A 21,559-nucleotide genomic window follows, 5' to 3' on the forward strand; every position below is an offset into this window, starting at 1 on the left:
AATCATCGACATTTTTTGCCACATTATATCGCTGCACCTACTTCTGTACGAATACTTTATTTATATATTTAGCAGCCGCTGATTGCGACATTTTCGGACCTTTCGGGTGGGTACAAAGAAACACAGCCTCGTAGCGTGTTTGGCATCCATGGTGCTGTGTTTCTTTTACAAAAAATTAATGACAATTGAATCTTTCTTGATAGTGTATAAAGAACAAAGGTTTCCTTTATCGATTTATTATATATAAAATTCATACCTTCTACAGCTGTGAATAAAACCAACCACGCTCTTACTTGACAGACTGTACATATAATTATGGAATTAATTTTTTTATTATTTTGTGTATGTGTGTACCGTTAATTTCATACTAATAGATCAACATTCGTTTGTATTCGATTTTTTTTTCTATTGTATTTAATGACAATTTACAATGCATCCTATAATTTGATTGTATACAATAAGTCAAATATTGTTATACATTAAGTCAAATATTGTCTTATTTTTTTTCAGTGTAAAGATTTATCTAATAATAATATTTTCTAATAATTATTTGTTAATATCTCCTGTCTTGAATCAGAATTACTGTTAATTATTTTATTTTTATCTAATCAATTAAAATTATTTTCTATCGAGTACTTATGTAATTATTAATTCGAAGAATGGTTGTATAAGATTATATTTTATATTTGTTCTGTACACCTAACCTAAATTACACAATTCATCTAGAGTTTTTTGCTCGTTCAACTTCTATCGTTTCGATTACTTTTTCGGTATAAGTTTACATTGTATATAAAAAGTGCTGGCTGATATTCGATTTTACAATAAGTTTAAAGTCGTTGATGTTTTCTACTATCAAAATTCAAATATAATATTCCTTAGCCTTAATATTTTATATATATATATAATCATGTAAAGTGTTAATATACAACATATACAATATTCTAATAAAATCTATTACGTTATGTGTAATTTAATATCTAAATGTTTCATAATATATGGACATTTGTGCGCTAATTATTACATAACAATATACCAACTACAAAACTATAATATTAAATATGCCCTTTTGAGCAATTGATCAATACAAATATTGCCAAGTTTCATCTTTTATATCGACATCGTTTAAAAAATATAAATTACCATATATATACTTTGGGACTAAATATTAATTATTAGCATAGTTGCAACGCGTCATATGCAACATGATTCTTTAAAACAAAATTCTACATATTGTACATTAATCGTTTTGTTTTTCAGTCACTTTCAATTATACAAGATAAAAAATAGTACTGAGTATTATAAAATATAACTTTAATTGCAATTTACGTTTCTTGTAGACACTCTCAATTGATTAGCTTGTTTCTGCGAATCACTATCTTCATCACTACAATCTTCATCATGTGTATGTGTAACATTACGTGGCGTTTCTGGTCTTGCATGTGGAATTTGATTATTGAAATGATCTACATATAAATTTTTCTAAACAAAAAAAGAGAAAATACATTATTGAGACATACTTCCATTTTGATCTATAAATAACTAGAGAGTCCCGTTTCCTACAAAAGTCCTACCTACAAAAAGTCTCCGTTTGCCTACAAAACGATTACCTTACACCTTCGTTTGTAAGACGTGCTATATGTAATGCGTTATGTACAATATTGTCGTGTTGTAAACTATTTGCAATATAATTGTGTGCAAACGAAGCTGTAGGCAAACGGAACTCTCCCTCATAACCTTGACGTTCTTAGAAATACTTACGGAAGAAGGCCGATTATGTTCTTCTTCCTCATCTGCCAGTTTAAACGTTCTCGAACGGCTTATCATTGGCGTTTCCATAACAAATCTTTGTTCATGTGCCACTGTACTTTCATGAGGCATCTGAAAGTGTGATAAGAAAAATCTATAACTGTCTCACACGAATAAGACACAACTTGGATAAATCGTATATTCCAAATACAGCATACAACTTACTAGCATAGCAGGTGCTCTGAACATATACGAAAAAGGATAGTAAATCAGATTTAAGAAGGTCGCCGCGTATAAATCGGCGTACCTCACGACTTGACTACTGAAAAACGTTTGTCTGCTTCCACTGCGAAACAGGGAGCCCATCATGCCGTAAGCTAAGTCCATTTTGTGCGTGACATCTCTTATAGACGCACGTAACTTAGAAATATCTGGCTTTTCCTTTGTACTACTGTCTAAATTTCTAAACAAGGTAATTGATGCGACGTTAATAACAGCGTGTTTCAAGTATTTTATACAATGTATTTATTATTATTTTGCGATCATACTACTCACTTGTACATTGCCCCGAGCATAACGTCCAGACTTTGTAATTCGGCAAACAATTGACATTTATCGGTCCAAACGTGTAACTCTTGAACCAATTCTGGGACTATTAAAAATGTCCTCCATCCCCTTATCTTCTTGCTCTTTAAAATATCGCCAAATATATGGTCACCAACGTATAACACATCTTTTCCTTTTGCGCCAATTAACTCTGTAAACACGTCGCACGAGCCTCCTGAATACACTTCCCCTGTTTTAAACAAAGCCAATGATTAAAAATCTTACTTGTATATAACTAAGCAAGAGAAAGAGTTTTTTTTTAATTTACTAAACTATCACTTACTACTTAGGCCCAGTTCCACACAACAACTCACGGTTAATTCTTAATTGAGGTTCAATTTGTTTCTCATCTCTTTCCAATTGGAAAAAGATGAGAAATAAGTTGAGCCTCGGTTAAGAGTTAACCGTGAGTTCTGAAACTGAGCCTTAATGTTCTTATTACCTGTGTGAAGTGGTCCTTTATGTGTACCAAGTTTTAAAGCACCCGTCCTCGTATCCACTTGTCGTAAGATTGTCCCTTCTCCAAAGAACAATGGCTTTCTGGCATCTACCACAATTGTGTCGAAATAGGTTTTCCAATTTCTATGTGGTTCGTCAGGCTGAAATGAAAGCAATATGTAAAAATTCTATTTATACCTAATACTTTATAAGAATACGTTTCATCATGAGTATATTTCATAAATATAATTATTTCTCGCACTTAACAAGTGAGAGAGAGATTATTTTTTTAATACAGAATTTTGAAAAAAAGAATTTTCCATATAAATATATAGTAGATTCTATTCTAAGTTAAAAATGTGAATAAAAGATTAAAATTTTATTAGTAACATAATATAAATTTACAGTTAGTTTCTAAATATTGAGGAATTTTTCAAATTATTAACTTTTACATAGTAAACATAGCTCGATAATTTATTTAAAATAATGAATTTTAAGAATGTTGACAGTGAATAAGAGAAAACGTACCCGTGCACCGTGTGGAAAATCGAACAAATAAGTCATAATTTTGTCCGTGAAAACGTAATCACTGTTAGTTAATAAAAACAGTTTTGCTCCGCTCTCTCGGATTCTCGTAAGGAACATAGGCAACCTCTCGTCCTTCTTTACGTATTCGTCTAAGTTCTCGATAGTCTTCGATTTAAGATCACCGTGAAGGTGTATCCAATCTACCGCGTTTCGGACATCCTGAAATATGCTTTTGAAGCTCATGGTGAGCTCACCTTCTTTCACTCCGGTCCTTTCTCTGGTATATTGCGGTGAGTTCGTGAAAAAGTCTATCAGACATGCCAGCAAATAGGTCTCCGGTAGATTGAACAAGGTATTGAGCACATAAACTCTAGACTCATCTAACTGTAGAAATTTATTTGGATAAAGCTCATAGACCTGAGAGCTGAAATGAAATAGATCATGTACAAATAGAGAAATTAGGATAATATTTGCTGTGCAAGAAAAATGAATGTTATTTTTATTCCTTACTGTTTCAAGAACTCAAAGCCATGGACACAGACTAAAATGTTCCCATAAGCGTCTACTTTTAAAAGATTTCCGTGTAAAGTGTCGAACCATAATCCACGAACGGGAAAGCTAGGATCGTATTCAAAGGCCTTGATTTCCTGCGGATATCCTAGAGATACTAAACGATCCTTGAGCAGATTGAAGCCTAGTTGCTCATACTGCGGCGATTTGTATTCTGAAATGTTTCATATAATACAGTTTCGTTTATCTCGACTTCCCTTCAAGAATAAAAAAAAGGATATATTGAAATAATTACCTGCTAATGTGTAATCCATGTCGAAGCCATAGAACTTGATGTTCTCCAGATGAAGGCTCCGATTGACGAAGATCCTACGAAGAGCAATTCATCGATTAAGAAACATCGTTAATTTACGGTAATTAGAATTTATAATTTGAAATACGCGATCAATTTGATTGAATAAGGAAAATTTAGCGACCTATTAGCGACGATATCGATGAATAATTCGCTTTCTTCGAGATCTTCCTGTTGATAGAGAATCGATAATTGTGACAATTTCATAATATCGAAATCAATTTCTCGCTCATATCGTACACTGCTTTTCGAAGCAATAATCATTTTGTTACGATATTAAACACGAAAAAAGCTGCAGCATTAGTTAGATTTGATGTATCGAACAAATCGCGATACCAGTGAAATGTTAGTAATTGAGTAACGAAAGATTATATTTTCTTCCCTCTCATTCTTTCCTGTTCCTTTCTTATTGTGTTTATTATTAACCTAAATTAATTGCTGTACATATCCAAAGAAGACATATAAGTATATCTACTCTACTATTCAATAACTTTCACAATATAATAAATAACAAAAAATATAGTGTTAGTAATTGAGTAACGAAAGATTATATTTTCTTCCCTCTCATTCCTGTTCCTTTCTTATTGTGTTTATTATTAACCTAAATTAATTGCTGTACATATCCAAAGAAGACATATAAGTATATCTACTCTACTATTCAATAACTTTCACAATATAATAAATAACAAAAAATATAGTCTTTAAGGATATATTTTGGCTATACAATATCAGCTAAAAATATCAATCAAATAATCAGTCGAAATAAGATAATATCAGCCATATCACTTAGAAAATTGTGATGATATTAGTAAATATGATCTGAAATCAACTGCAAAAAACAAAACAACGGATAATTTGGTTTATAATGATTTTATGCAGCAAAATAACTATATTTTTCTGCAGTTTTTAGGTTAATAACTTTTAAACGAATAAGTGGATCCAACCTTTTGCACGAATGTTTATTATTGTTTGATCATACATGTTTTAAATTTGATTTAACTTTTAATGTTACTTCTTCATCAGATTTGCAAATAAATATTATAAAACGCGATTTTACATACGAATCAAGACTAACAAAAAAATTAAATAACTTTTAAACTAATAAAAGAATTGTGCTCAAATTTTATACAGATATTCAGACGTAATAATGGAATAATCTATGGAATTTTTATATTTTTGGTAATGTTTTAAAATGTAACATATCGATCCGATTGCACCAACGTTACTTTAATTTTAAGCGTGGCTTAAAACTCTCCCTTTTTGTCTCTCCATCGGCTTCAAAAAAAGAAAGAGAGATTTTTAAGCTTCACTTAAAGTCAAAATAACGTTGGTGCAATCGGGCCTTAATCGCAAAAAAATTTATTATTTATTAGTTTTAATTTAATATATATTAATTTATAGTTTTAATTTTTAGTTTTAATTTAATATATATTAATATATATTATAATTTTTAATGTTATATTTTTTAATCATCCTCGATAATTTAACTTACAATTAGTAAATTCCGTTTAATGTGTTGTGTCAAATTAAATTTAGAATAAGATCAAATGTATCTTTTTCAAAACGTCTTTGTGCAAACTCGTGCACATGTAGCGATTGTTCTCGATACACTGTGCGATCGAATTAATTATATCGAAACGCCACAAAGATACGTTACTTATCATCGCTCGAGGCACTCGTGTTGTAAATTATACATTTTGAAGTCGATTCTCGCTTTCGGTTCAACTTTCGAATATGTCAGAATTGTTGAGCCAGCAGACGCACTCCGTAGCGATCTTTTTACAGCACTAATTGCAATCAAACATAAAGTACGAATCCAACACGAACGTTTAATTAAGAAACTAAAAGAGCGACATGTGCATAATAAAAAATTTTTTATATTTTAGATAATTAGTAATCTACAATATATTGGTTTGGAACAAAAGTTCGTAGCGCTTCATTTATATCATGTCTATATGTTTTTAAAAAACTTTACAATTATACCATTCGATGAAGCAAAGTTTCAACTTTAGGGCCATCACAACATAAGCATAGCATAAGGCTGCATACCAATGAATGCCGTATCTTTACATCTGTGTGATCTTTACATCTTTTGTAAATCAATAAGGCGTTTTTATGTTGGATACTTATTGACCCAGTGGCTTTATCCAGCTTATATCATTTTGTGTGTAATGATCTAAGAATATGTTTTTGGAATTGCGGTACGATAATTTTTAATGAAGGTATGAACAAAGTCAAAATGTTTCTTTTATTTAATCTGCAATAATTCAATAACAAAAATCTTAGGAAAATAAAAAAAAAATTTTGTAGGAAAAACTTTAAACTTTCACGAGCACGTGATAGTTTCACAAAGTAAGAAGAAAATTCCCATTCTGTCTAGCATAGCTTTCAATATATGTAAAAAATTAGCAAATTCACAGAAATTCGAAATGGCGCGATCTTTAGAGATTTTAAGCTTTGAAACTCTTTCATTAAATTTAAATTTCGTTCACTTTGAACAAAGTTGCAATTGTTTGAATTTTGAAGTTCTCATACGCTACCACCTTTTATTCCAATCTAATAATTTGGGTAATTCCTACGTTGCGTTCCGCTTTGCGTGGCTTCGTATCAACCATTTGACAACCTCTTTCCTTTTTTTCAATTCTATGTTAGTCAGATTTTATCCTCGTGTATAATTTTTTCGAATTTTCAGAAGTCTATACGAATAAGGTGAAGGACGATTAACTTACTCATTTTGGACGCACCGTCGCGAATTCACAAAAACTGTCGCAGTTGGCGAGACGTCGTCTACATCCTTCAGCCACATTTTTTTCGCGGGATATCAACTAATCATCAGTATCCTGCGGTTGATTTGTATTTACGTTATCTAATAATAAGGCCTATTCTTTGTCGCTCACTGGATTGCACTGAAACTTTCTATCTCACTTTCGTCAAACTTCAAATATACATATAACTGTTTTTTTATGTGCACACTAGTTCAGCCACAAAGAATAGACCTACGATATAGAGGCGATAGAGCCATTAAAGAGATCGATAAAATTCGAGACAAAATAGAAATGTAGAAGAAACTCCGAATTTCCATAACAATGTATACGATAAATGTAACATAAAGACGATATTAATAAATATATCAAGTTAACTCAAAACAAGTATTGTAAAATAAAATATAAAGCTCGACCATATCCTCCTACGCGTTCGTATAGAATTCTTTTTTCTTTTATACATTCTGTATATTTATTCCCGTAAAATATAAATATTCAATTAAAAATCATCTTGTATAATTATAATTAAACAATTATAATAGTATGACGTAAATTTTTTTTACTTTTATTTACAATTTTATATATAAAGTTGTAAATTAAAATAAAATTCCATCCCGAATCCCAGCTAGAATCACAGATTGTCTATAACGGATTTAATAACAAAGACACTTCACGATAAAAAAAACAATTGTTGTTTAACGCCGTCAACAAGTACACTTTCGATTTCATTAGTACTCGTATTTTCTATAGAAAACTGCGAGAAAAAGCTCGAAAAAATCCTAAATCACAAGGAGGTCGTTTCTTTTATTAAATTTAATAAAATCTGCAAAGAGAAGAAGAAAGAAATATCACAACGCCACCAAGGAAATGTGACGCAAGTAATGCACAAAGAGACTTTGTGTTCACATTCGAAAGAGAACTATTTATACAGGACGCTCTGTGAATTTTGTAGCGTGATGGCAAACCGTTTTTAAACCAGAAAAAGTCATCGACTCTCGATCTCGCGAAAGCTCGGTACCGCGACGCAACGTTAAATCACGATTCGGAGCGAGCGTGAAAGGCGTTGCTTTGACAATGAAAGAAAAAAGTCGACGGCAACGACGACGATGCTGTTCGTTCAATGACCAAACGTCAACTGGTCCGTAGAGAGCCGCTGGAGTCGGTTAATACGCAACGATGGGAGCTAATTCATCGTCTTCCGGAACACAAACTTCCCCCAATCCAAGGTGATCGCGTGCAGAACTGTTATTCCCAGCTCCATCAACGGCTAGATCAGAGAGTTCTGTATATTTGTGCTCACTTGAATTTACTTTGTAATTGCGATGCCGCTATAAGAGGCAATGATGATTGTATAGTGCTATAAGAGGCAATGATGATTGTATAGAGATAGACATACCTAATAGGTACAATATTGAATTCATAATGTTAAATTAATTTGAGTTATTTTTAATAATTACAAATTAGTTTACTATCTACTAAGTGTATACGTTGATATAGCTGCTGTTTACTTTGAAACTAACAATAAGTAGCAATTCAAATATAGAGTTGATTAGATATAGTTGTTTTTTTAACCACATGTTTTGTATTAAAATAATACACTTGTTAAAGATTACAAAATGTTATTCAAAACTTAAAGAATCTAAATTTGATCTTTTAATATTTAACAGTGACAAACTGTACGTTTCTTGATTTTATTCAAATGACATCTTTTAGACGTTTTTTAGACAGTTTTCATAAAAATGTCTTTAAGATATCTTTTAGACGTCTTATGTTTCTTGAATTTGAATTTGTCCAAGTAATTTTCCGATGGAAATTGAATATTAGTATCTCTTTTCAATTCGATACTTTAAAGAAAGAGTGATATGATTCAAACTACTTCACTCTTTCTAGACTGATAGTGACAACCTCATAGAAATGCAGTCTATTCTTAGATCTATAGCCGAAAAATGTCCGAACGAGACGTGTATTCTTCTCGCTTTTTTTATTTCCCCTGTTCTCTTTCCCGAGTAAGTGTATAACGGGTTGTGAGAAAGCTCATTGCTCCTTTTTTTTTCTTTCTTTTATATCGATACCGAGGAATTTCCGCAAACTTTAATGGAACGATAAATGGCTCACGCGAATCCAGCGCTCCAGGTGAGTCATATCACCTTGTGCTTGGTACACGCGTGAGAACTTAGTTGTACCCAATCTAATTTTAGACGTCCTGAAATTGTCGATTTCGATCCTACGTTTGCACATGTGCCGAATGAACTTTAAGGCCGACTAGTACTTTACGTTACCATATGCGCGGTATGCGGTGTTCCGACCATTCAGAATATAAATTCGAGTATGCAATTAGAGTATTTGTACGACTTGATTAAATTTGTTGAAATTTCATCACAGTGTGAAATGATATACATATTTTATTCAATATTTTTTTTATAAAAAAATGATTGAATAAAAGAGAAAGAGAGAAATATATATTATAATAATTATTAATAATAGTAATAATATATTTCTATGTAGTATAAAATTACGAATAATAAATAACGGATGTATATTTCTTTCTCTTTTGAAGTTATTCTTTCAAAAGATTATTAAAGTATCCTCTAACAGAATCAAATATTTCTGTTTGTAATATATTGCGGCTGATAGTCAAGTTTATAATATCTATCTACAATAAGAATATCGAGATGTTCCAACGGTCAATTTTGCGTAATCTTGTTAATTGTTTCTTCTTGAATATTTTATCATGCTCCACGGATTTTTAGTTAAGTCGGTCAAAGCGCTGCATAAAAGGATGTGTGCATATCGGCACGCAAGTCACGGGTGAGGCACACACCGCTTGCACTTTCACCAATAATTTATTCGCGATATCTACCACACCGCGTGTCTACATTACTTCTGCGCATAAAGTTATTTCAATAATTAATTTGTTTGACTATTAATGACAAATATATACGGAAAGAACGATTTTGTTTTATCTAAAAATTTAACTAAACAATACTTTTGACTATTTTTGAGGCTTTCACGGATATTTTCTTCAAAAATACCAAAAGGTTTGTGATGAGTTATCGCAGTTTCGTGATTTTTTCCAATGCCAACGTTTCGTGAACCTTGCCGTTTGCTTCATCAAACCGAGGAGCGCATTGATAACTTAACCAGAGATACAGATCTGTAAATAATTTTGTTGGATCGTCAAAATAACTATATAGAAATTTCAAGCATAATGAGCATTATTGCAAAAATTTATTTGATATTCTATAGTAATTAGTTTGAGTGTTCTATATCACTATTTTAAAATGATCCAACAAAATTATTCTCAAATATAGCTATATTTTTCAACAAAACCTTTCCTTGTAGATATCAGTTATAAGATCGACGAAGGAAAGAAGTTCGATCAAAATTCTTAAAAAAAGATTTAGACCGAGCGTTATTCTGCATCCCGATTCAGCAATCAATAAAAGATGGAAGAAACCATAAAAAATCTGAGAGATACTCTACATCTATATATTATTCATAATTGTCAATTCCCTCTATATAACGAGCATTACTTGAAAGTAGCAATTGTGGCGTTGATAAAATGTTTATGGCGCAACACTAACAATAACATGAATGAATTACACGCGAGTTTACTATTGCGACGTGAAATCTCTCACATCGTGCCAAAATTGTTTGCCAGTAACTCGAAATAAGTTGTGGCCGTTGCACAAGTTGGTTGTTACTTTTTGTACGTTTACAGTGGATAAAATGATAATTATGGACGAATGATCGTACGCGCATCAATGCCATAAAGAAATGTGTATTTTAGCGGCAGCGAGTAAAGAAAACATTTGTTAAAATATATATATTTAAATCTTCGTTACCATGACGTTTTATATTACAACTGAAAGATTTCTAAGAGAGCGTTTTTAATTATATCACTTTACATGTAAAGCTTCATGCTTTAATTATTAATTTGATTACAGCAGTATATAATACCGAGAGGATTTTTTAGACTTTAGGTCCAGAAAATTCTATGCGCCAAGGTTTAACATAAACTGTTATTAACCGTTGTTGCAAAGAACTGTCTAACAAACGTTGCATAGGCTTTAATTTTTCGATCAGAAACTGCAAATTCTACACGCGTGTGTATTATTACTGTTATATATAGCAACGGATTCCCGTGAAGCAATACTTTAGCGTCATTAATTAAATTACAACGGCAATTGTCGTTACTGCTATCTACTTAGTGAAGAAACTTGTTTACGTCGTTCGAAATTTTTAATCACTTTATCGCAATTGACTCATAAAAGCATCTTGACAGTTCTTGGTCCAACAGATTACAACGAACATGCAATATGTGGATGAGAAAGAGAAACGCTTTTGCACCGTATAGAGATAATACTTTTGTTATGAAATCATATATTGAATACATCTTCTCATTACTATATTTACGTATATAAATAAGTAAACTGAATAGATACAATTATTAAGAATTATTCTGAAGTACGTTTATTACACTTGCATAAATTATTTTCGTTAATTTTAGGAGTATATACGCAGCGAAAAAACAAATTTGCTAACGATTTTCTAACAATTAATTTTAAATTATAACTAGCTTTAATAATATATTTGTCAAAAAAGAAGATAAAGAAAGAAAGAAAGATAATAAATAATTATTTCTAAATATAATATTTATATCTAAATATTTCGTTGACTAGTCGCAGGTATTGTGAGAAATATAAGCACAATGTAGGAAACAATTACAAGCAATAAAATAACTGTCGTCGAGCACAATGAATTTCTAAGAAAGATTGCTAAAGAATCTCGTATAGGGTGATGAAACTCTTTTATTCTTTAATAATACCATTGAGCGCGTTAATCTATCGCGATTATTCTCCCTATACATATATGGTTCTGATTGGTTCTTTGCATTGTTCTCTCGCATTATCATAATGACGAAATAGCATTGCATGTTGTACTTTTAGAAATATATCTGTGAAAAGGGAGATAAGGCGTAAATTATTATAATGGCTATTTCCGTTTTCAACAAGAAGACAATGTATTATCGAGCTTAAGCAGATGCCTTCGACCTTTGAGGTTTGGCACTACTTCACTGTCTGACACAAGACGATAAATTTCGTCAGTGAATTACGACGGCATTTTAGATGTAGGAATTAATTGATAGAGAACGTCGCAAGTATTTAAGATATAAGAGATTGCAATAAATTTAAAGAGTAGATATATGTATATCAGCATTAAAATGCAGATACTCAAAGAATCTATCTCTTTTATTCCTCGTTTGTTTTCTTTATGAGAAACACAATAAACATCTTACATATAATATAATTTCTAATATAAGATATAAGTAAATATATATATTACGTGGTAAACTTAATTCTTGTTAGAGGCTCCAATGCTGGCGACTTTCGACGGTGAAGTAGCATGTCTTTTATATTTTCAGACATTCCTAAACGTGATTCAGTTCTCACAGGTTAGATTTCTCAACACCAAAGAGATTTGCCAATCGATTGAAAATGAACCGCGATAAGCTGTTTTTCTGACATGTGCTTCTTCACTACTTCGACCTCAAGAAAACCGCAGCTGAAACGCGTTTATTATCCGAAGTGTATGGTAATGAAATTCCGTCGGAAAGAACATGTAGAGTTTGGTTTGAATGCTTTCGAAACGGTGATTTTGACGTGGAGAATTTCGAAACGGAGATTTTGACGTGGAGAATTTCGAAACGGAGATTTTGACGTGAGATAAATAAAGAACGTCCCGGACAACTGAAAAAATTTGAATATGTCAAGCTGTAAGAATTGCTCAATGAGAATCTCAAACGCTTTTAGAGTTGTATTTTCATTCATCTTTCCTTCGAGACAAATCAATTTTGGAGACAAAAAATGGCAGGAATTAAGTTCACCACCTAATAATAAACATGAAACCATGAAAATAATCAAGATTGTCACAAATTCTTCATCCTAAAAAGTAAAACTCCATAACATTTCTCTGATTTCAAGACAAAATTTCATGATGTTGCCTAACTTTTAATATTTTGAAATTTTTTATATTTCGGTACTGATTTGTAAATCGTTAAATATTTTGTTGACAAATAAAATATTAATAGAGCAATGTAAATTGCTATTAATGTTGCTGACACTATTTGCATTTTTAATTGTAAAGTTAATAGTATTCCTCAACTGCGTAGGTGTGTGACGTAATTTTAATTTTCCAGAAAATTTTGCAAAATTCCCTAACTTTTCCCTAATTTCCTTAACCGTTTTCAATTTCCCTGATTTTTCTAATTTTTAAGTTTTGCAATCCTGATAATGATATAAAACGCTTGAACGTTGACGACAAAAAGTTTTAACAAAAAGTTTCAAGTTTCTAGTACCTAATTAAAGCGTCTTACATAATGACTTTGATGATTAAAACAAAGTTATTTTCAGATCTGTATCTAAATTTTTAAATACTTTATGAGAACAATTTTAGCAAAATCGTTCTTTTTGTGTAATATAATTCGCGAATAAAAGGAACAGTTGAACAATTAAATTTCAAATCGATTAAGTTTCATTTAAATTACTCTAAGTTGATTTTCTTCTTTTTAAATTGCAACCTTCCGTGATCGTAAGCGGATGGCTAGTCCGCGGATATACATGTATTAAAATCCGCAAGTTTGATTAAGCCCGAGGTGCCAGATTCAAAGTAACAATCGATCGCCGAGAGATGCCGAGAGAGAGAGAGAGGGAGAGAGTGGTGTACCTCGGTCTTCGCATCAGCCCCGTTACACTGCAGATCGTTGTGCAGCAAGCGTGCGCACATTATCGGGAGATGCGACGCCGCGTGCATATATCCTTGGTTTCCCGGACCACGTGAAAACCTATATTTTCCCGGACGCAAAATCGATGCTACGATACGACGCGCAAATCTCTCGCTCGCGCGAGAAGATTCCAGTCCCAGTGTCGCCAGGCAAGAACCGAGGATTATGTTGTGCAACAACTAAGTTTCTCTCTCCGAGACTTAAATTTTTAAGAAATATCGTTATCCTTGTACATCGATATGCAGATAAAGGAGTGACCCAAAGTATACGATAATTTTTTTCTCAGAAAAGAACGGCTTGGCTAAAATATCTAAACATTTAATTAGCACAGATCTGAAAATACCTAAGGAAAATACAATTTTCACTTTTCAAGACCGTTCAGGAATTGTTTTACTCTTACATTTTCTTACTTATTTTTCTTCATAGAAACCGAAAGTTATTATAACAGTGATATTCAAGAAAAAATTGATACATCGAAATAAAGAATAAAATTCTTATTCACATGATCGTTACGAAATCGCTGCCAGTATATAGTTCAATAATTTAAAAAGTCAAAACGATCCCCTAACAGTCGCAAAAAAATTGTACTATCCTTTGTTGGACCATTAAAATAATTATGTAGAACGCTTATAACTAGACATCGGATTATATGCATTTGCGTATTTGCATATGCAAAATGCATATAATGGGCTGTTTGCAGCATTTTGCATATAATAATAATTTTTTTATTGAAAGTGTATATTTTTGTATAAAACGCCAAAACTTTTACAAATATGGTAATTTGAAATAGACGCTTAAAACGCGCACTTTGGCCGGTATTCATAGTCGGTTCTTACTTCAAGACCGTCTTAAGTAATGTCTTAAGACGCTAATGCAGCCCTCTGATTGGTCCGTGACATCTTAAGTTATAAACGTTTATGTTTCGTTGATTTTTAAATTCTTATGTTTCGTTGATTTTTCCAATATTTTGCTGTAATTTGTTTAATTTAAAGAGATAATTTGATTTGGGTTAGTTCAATTTGACATTAAAGTAATAAAATATATATCTTAAATTAAGTTGTTTCTTTTTTGATAGTACATATTTATGTATATTTTGGTCTTTTTTAATACATATTTGCATGCATATTTTAACACTTTGATTATGCATATAATCCGATGTCTACTTATAACACAGTCTGTGCTGGAATGTATTAAATAATACTTTAGCTATAAAAAGAAACGTAATTATAAAATACTGTTTGATGTCGTATATATGTGGATACATAATTATATGATATATGACGCAATATTGTATTATATATTAGGATTTCTTCTTTCTAATAATTTAAATTGTAATTTTATTGGATCATGGAATACATATTATTTAATAAATATAAGAAACGCAAACAGAAATACTGTAGGTCACTGGTAATCCATACGACGCGACATGATGATCAAAGTCACTCAACTTTACACACGATGATTTTCCAATCCTTTACTATACACGATAGATCGTTCTTGTCCCGGATTAATTTTCATCATTTTTACAAATATAAAAAAATTATTAAGTAATACGTAAAATAATTAAGTAATGCGTGCTTGCTGCATGAAGCTTAGACATTCTAGCAAATAGTTTGAATGTCATAATTATTTTGATCCAAACAAAATTATTTCCAAATCTATAATCTGGTTAAACATTTTTTAGATATTTCAGTAAAACCATTTTTTTCGTATATATACGCAATGCTCACACGGAAAAAACATTGAAGTATCTAAAAATTGGACCAGATACAAATAAGAAGAATTTTGTTAATCTTTAAAATTTTGGCCAGATGCAGATCTAAAAATAATTTTGTTAAGCTATCAAAATAATTATATAAGACTTTTAAATTGTCAGAACATGAAAAATATTTGCATTATTATAGCAATATCGTTGCTTAAGCGTTCTATATATTTCTATTATTTTGTCCAGCAAAACTATTTTCAGGTTTACATCTGGCCAAACTTTTTAAAGATTTCAACAAAATTCTTTCCGCCCACATTGATTTCAATAGCACTATATAGGAAGTAATCGCATATGTCGCGACTTGTCGCAGTCTCTGGCAATAGAAAGTGACGTGACCGAAATGCGAAGTAAAATGGGTTAAAATTAGGCTGAAAACTCTACACTACTGACCCGAGCCAGATTCTATAATTGGAATAAGGCAAAAAGGTTTGCCGGTGAACTGTCTTGCATGTCGACCCTGTCTCGAAGCTGCTTTATTACGTATTAATAACGTCCTGACCTACCATCCTGCTTTGGCTTAATGTGCAGAATTCAAGATTTACCTGTGCCCTAGTTCGCGCTTATCACTGCGGGCGCCGTGCGTGCCCTCGTTGTAGCTGTCCAGGTCTTGCTCGCTACGATCGTTCCTGGTCAGTCCTACTTTAAGGCCAAGCATGGTACGATGGATCGATTCCTCGGGGAATACGTTCGAGTCGTCCCGGAATCGCACCCTCGGTCCTGCACCGTGAAATTCGTGTCGTTTTCGTTGGCAATTGAAGGGGTCAGGGTTCCACGAGATAATAAAAGGTCTGTTCTCTTCAACTAAACTTCTTGTATGGTTCATCTTTCTTCCTTTTCTCTCCATGTTAAAAAAAAAAAAAAGAAAAAACATGAACGGTGCAAGAAGTTTAATTAAAACAAACAAACCTAAAGCTCACGATTCGCATTTTCACGTGGCATTCTTAATAATAAGAGCAACGAAGTACGAGATAGAATTGAACAAAATGCGAGATAAAAATATTAAATTTATGGCTGCAGAAAAAACATGAACGGTGCAAGAAGTTTAATTAAAACAAACAAGCCTAAAGCTCACGATTCGCATTTTCACGTGGCATTCTTAATAATAAGAGCAACGAAATACGAGATAGAATTGAACAAAATGCGAGATAAAAATATTAAATTTACGGCTGCAAGTCTACGTTGCACGGCCACAAACTCCGACACATACTGAGAAAAAAAGTCGAAAGCAAATGTTACTTAAGACGTTTTCTTTGATATTAATTGGTTGCAAAAAAAATTTGACTATGATGAGACGAAATATATATTTCTGTAAAATATATCTCATGTTTCTTACTAATTATAAGAAAATAAAATAGATGATTTATCAGCTAGGAATAAAATATTATTTCATCATATTTAAATAAGAATTTATTTCAGTGAAGTATACATTATATTCCACAATTAAATTTTTTAATATCTTTTTCTTGGTGTATAACTGAAGAAAGACGAAAAATCCGCGCAAAATAAGTCCGTCTAACATTTACTCAGTACTTAAACTGGATTTTGCGGATTGTGAACTTGTCTCGTTGCATTGAACCCTTCAGTCCGTCTTCGAAGAAGTTATTTATTCTCTAAAAGTGAATCAGTGACTTCAATGCTGCACTTATAACTGATGTAATCATCAGCAAATATTTACTATTTTTCAACAATAATACTGATTTACTTTTAGAAAATAGGAAAGAATGTACCAATAATTACGCCGATAGTTAAGAAGTTTGTCTCCACAATATGGCGTATCTTCTTAAATATCATTTATTGCGCGAGAAATTTTCCATCGTAAACGAAGATTACATTGACTTTTATTATGACAGATTAGACATACACGGAAAAAACTATTTTGCAGAATTATCTAAAAATTTAACTATAAGATATACGTAGATCTAAAAATAAATTTATTGAACCATAAAAATGATCCTGAAACTCAAGCATGATGAAATATATTGCAAAAAGTTTTGACATTTAAGCAACTATAGCTTCTCAAACAGCACACGACGTCCACTGGACATTTGAAGGACATCGTGGAAGTCCTTTGGACATTTATTGGGTGTTCAATGGACATGGGCGTCGTAAACATCCTTTGAACGTCTAATGGACGCTGTGTGCTGTGTAGGATGAGCATTCTATGTAATTAGTTTGATAGACCAAAATTATTTTCAGATCTGCATCTAGCTAAATTTGTAGATACTCCAGTAAAATTGTTCTTTCCATGTATTAACGTCTGAATAAATCATTATGCGATCTAAAATTCAGAGGACGTGTTTGCGATACAACTGTACATTTTTGAGAAAAAAAAAACAAAAAAGATAATTACCAATAGTGTTGCTTGCCGGCGTAATGACCACGCCAACATTTCGCTGACTCATCGCGCCAATTAATTACGGTGCGATTTGTTAATTTCCTCTTCAACACCTGCGATCGAAATGCGTCGCGAAAGTATTCTTAACTGTAACCCTCGACTTCCGTCCCGTACGAGCGACAAAGTTATAATGATGGAATAATACAACTGGTACAACAACTTTTGACCGTGAACAAACAACACGATTTGCAGTCTGACGAAAGCACGGCGAGGCGATAAGAATGCTACGGATCAGGTCCCAAGGGTCAATCGCGTGACGACAGCGATCCAGAAGGCAAGAATAATCGCGGTTCGCGTGATATGCCGTGATTTTCATCGTTTTCTTACGGGCGCGAAGTCGTAGCGGGTCAGAAGGCGAGAACGAACAAACGCGCGAAAGCTTCTACCGCGCAGCAACGTAGATGCGGTTTACTATCGTCGACTTTGAAAAAGACTAATAAATATTTCAAAATTAGCCGTGTATGGAACAGTATTCGGATATGTGTTTTCGAAACGTGGCGTATCTCGATACTGTCCTCAGCAGAGATAATCGTATTCAGTTTTTAATTATATTCATATTGGATTATTTTAAAATGCCTTTGCATAAATTCCTTTCCATATCAAATTTTTTCCATGGCTTTTATTATTTTTTTTTTATTAAATTAGGCAATCATTTATTGAATAGAGAATTTAATGGAAATTTATTTTCGGAGACTCGGTATAAAAAAGGTTCCAGATGACGCGCGCATCTTTTATTACCTAGACTAGAGGAAAGTCGCAATTACAGATATAGGTCTCCTAAAGACACTTACTTATTTCTTGGAAATTAAGTATCGCAATTTATTAATGCTGATAAAAACATAAAATATCTATATTATATTTATATTAGATAATTAAAGAAGACTCATAATTCGTACATTTGTGTCTCTATACAAAATCAGCTAACAACAAATTCTACAAACGCGAAAATAAAATTCTTATGATTTTTTTTTGTAAATTGCGTAGTGTAAATAATAGTAACAATATTATTGATAATATTACAGTTTTATATAGTTTAGTTTCTTAAATCAGTTTTATTTGCATTTTTCCTTTTCATTTTTTTTCATAATATGATATTTTAAATATAAACAATATTTTATTTAAATATAAATAAGGGTGTAGCAAAAAACTGGCAAACCATAAGCTAATTTAATCTTTATAGTTTTGCATTATAGTGTCAAATAGCCCTATTGGAGTTGAAGGTAATCGTATATATATTTATGGATGCTTTCCATTTAATCACAAGTCGACACAAGTATCGTTCTGTCTTTGTTATTCATGGAATGCAAAGAAAGATAGAACATTTGTGTCGATTTGTGTTACTAAATAAAAGGCACTCTTTATAGGAAAAACCCTAAAAAAAAACAAACTATCGCGTTACATGTTTGCGTTTTGCAAAACAGCGTAAAGTATGCATACAAATTAACAAAAACATTTTATATCGAAGAAGTGAAAAGTTTATAGAAAATTTTGTATATATTCACTTGTAGGTATTTTGTACATATAATTTTTATAAAAGAAAATGAGCGAAGAACGCTCATTTTGCTTATCTTTCGAAAAAGTTCGCTGTTGCAAAATTGCAAACAGTAATATAAAAACTGCTGAATTATCTGATAATAGACTTTCTAGTTTGTTATTTATGTTTCTGAAGTTTTATTTTTAGTTATGTTTAAGAAATATTTTCTAAAAACAAAGTAGTACGTCGGTATCAGAGAGAGACCTTTCTCTACTTTTTAATAATTTATAATTAAAAAACTTTTTCCACGCCTTTCCCCTAAATGAATATTTATTTAGAATGGGAGAAGAGGATGTCGTGTAGCTTCCCGAAATAAGTATATCGCGGCCGAAGCGTATCATTTAAACAAGTTATTTTTGTACAGTAGTACACATGGATTCGTTTTCGAAAATGCGTAGATTACATCGGTATTTTTGATGTTGTCGCAACTATTAAACGAATGAATAAATTATTGGTCTGAAAATATACCAGAAGTTTGTTTATATCGGTTCAGCATGAAAAGCCAACTTCTCTCGAGCGTCGATTAAAATCGTCGCAAAATTGATATAAAAGTTGAGGCCGCATCGCCCGATGATAAGAATCTGTTTCAATATCTGACATACTTTAATTTTCAATAAAATCAAGACGGAAAAAACAATTTTGTTGAAGTATCTAACAATTTAGTTAGATACAGAAAATAATTTTGTTGGATCATCAAAATAATTATGCAGGAAATTTAAGCACGATGAGCAATGTCGCAAAAAGTTTTAACATTCTAGCAACCAGCTAAAACATCTTATACGATTATTTTGATGGTCCAGTAAAATTATTTCCAGATCTTATATCTTTAGACACTTCAGAAAAATCGTTCTTTCCTCAAATAAGTTTAAATATATCGGAAAAATTCAAGTATTTGTGATAATCTATACGTGTTAAAATGAATGATTAAATTTGATTTTTAATACACATAAATCCGTATTCATATCTCATTTTTATCGATAAATGCGCGCATGTATATTTCTGAGATTTTATAGTATATGTAACGTAAACAGTATGCTAAATGTATACATTCACCTTATGTACATTTACATTACGATAAAAGTGAGATAGGTACGAACCATATATCTACTTTATCATTTATGTGGTAAAAATATTTTATTACAGAAAATAAAATTCTTGAGTATACATATATGCTGTGATTTGTCACTTTATTTAGACAAATACATTCCGTCCAATATTTTTCTACCGAAATACATTCAAAATATGTTAATTGCTTCCATACGGAATGCATCACATTTAAATATTTACATGGCATGATTGTTGTGATTAAAAAAATATAAATCTAATGGTAATTATATACATTAACGGACACCGCGCCGATGACTTTGACCTTGATATATGTTGTCAAGGTCATGGCGCTGAGTGACCTCCGACAGGTTTTAAGTGGCGGTCGTTCTTCGTTAAAAAGTTATTAACAAAAAAAGTTTAAGAAAAAACATATACGATATCCCTTTCCCATCATATAAAACAGAAATTTTCTGCTTTAAAGTATATTTTACAACTTTTCACGTGAAGCGACTTCCACCCCGCCTTCCCCCCCTACTTGGGGGCGCACGACTTTCATATTTTCTTATAAAATTTTGTTCTTAGAACAGAAAATGTTTTCCTGCTTTACTCTGCATACATAGTTTGATTAAGGTTAGGTTATTATACACCCATGGATATATAATAACCTAACCCTAACCAAACTAGGTATCGGGTTTGGTTAGGGTTAAGTTATTATATACTCATGGGTGTATAATAACCTAACCTAACCCTAATCAAATCATGTATCGAAAACCATGTATGCAGAGTAAAGCAGGAAAAAATTGTTTTCGCTCGTTATTTGTTAGAAAGTTATTAACAAAAGAAATTTGAAAAATAACGTATTATTTCTGCTATATATGCAATATTAAATACTATTCTACATAGGTTTTGTACTTTCAACACGAAGCAACTTTTACCCTCCTCCCCTCCCCCGTTTTAGGGGCGCACGACTCTCACCCCCCTCCTCTCCTTCTTCAGGGGGGTACGACTCTTATCTCCGACTCTCACCCCTTTCCCCCCTGCAAAGGGGCGCACAACTCTCACCTTCGATTCTCACCCCCCCCCCCCCCCCCC

At 32.1% G+C, this 21,559-nt stretch overlaps 1 protein-coding gene across 1 annotated transcript in view; it reads right to left on the reverse strand.

Annotated features, from left to right (window-relative positions):
* Nucleotides 1-21,559, reverse strand: part of LOC108770596 (cytosolic purine 5'-nucleotidase-like) — a 27,817-nt gene continuing 6,258 nt past the window's right edge. The window contains 8 exon segments of the mRNA XM_018522274.1: nucleotides 1-1,479; nucleotides 1,759-1,878; nucleotides 1,972-2,209; nucleotides 2,302-2,542; nucleotides 2,795-2,951; nucleotides 3,319-3,742; nucleotides 3,829-4,042; nucleotides 4,124-4,197. Coding sequence (XP_018377776.1) covers nucleotides 1,312-1,479; nucleotides 1,759-1,878; nucleotides 1,972-2,209; nucleotides 2,302-2,542; nucleotides 2,795-2,951; nucleotides 3,319-3,742; nucleotides 3,829-4,042; nucleotides 4,124-4,197 — 1,636 coding nt within the window. The 3' untranslated portion in view covers nucleotides 1-1,311.

This window comes from Trachymyrmex cornetzi, unplaced genomic scaffold (genome assembly GCF_001594075.2).
Source record: "Trachymyrmex cornetzi isolate Tcor2-1 unplaced genomic scaffold, Tcor1.1 scaffold129, whole genome shotgun sequence".
Classification (NCBI taxonomy): domain Eukaryota; kingdom Metazoa; phylum Arthropoda; class Insecta; order Hymenoptera; family Formicidae; genus Trachymyrmex; species Trachymyrmex cornetzi.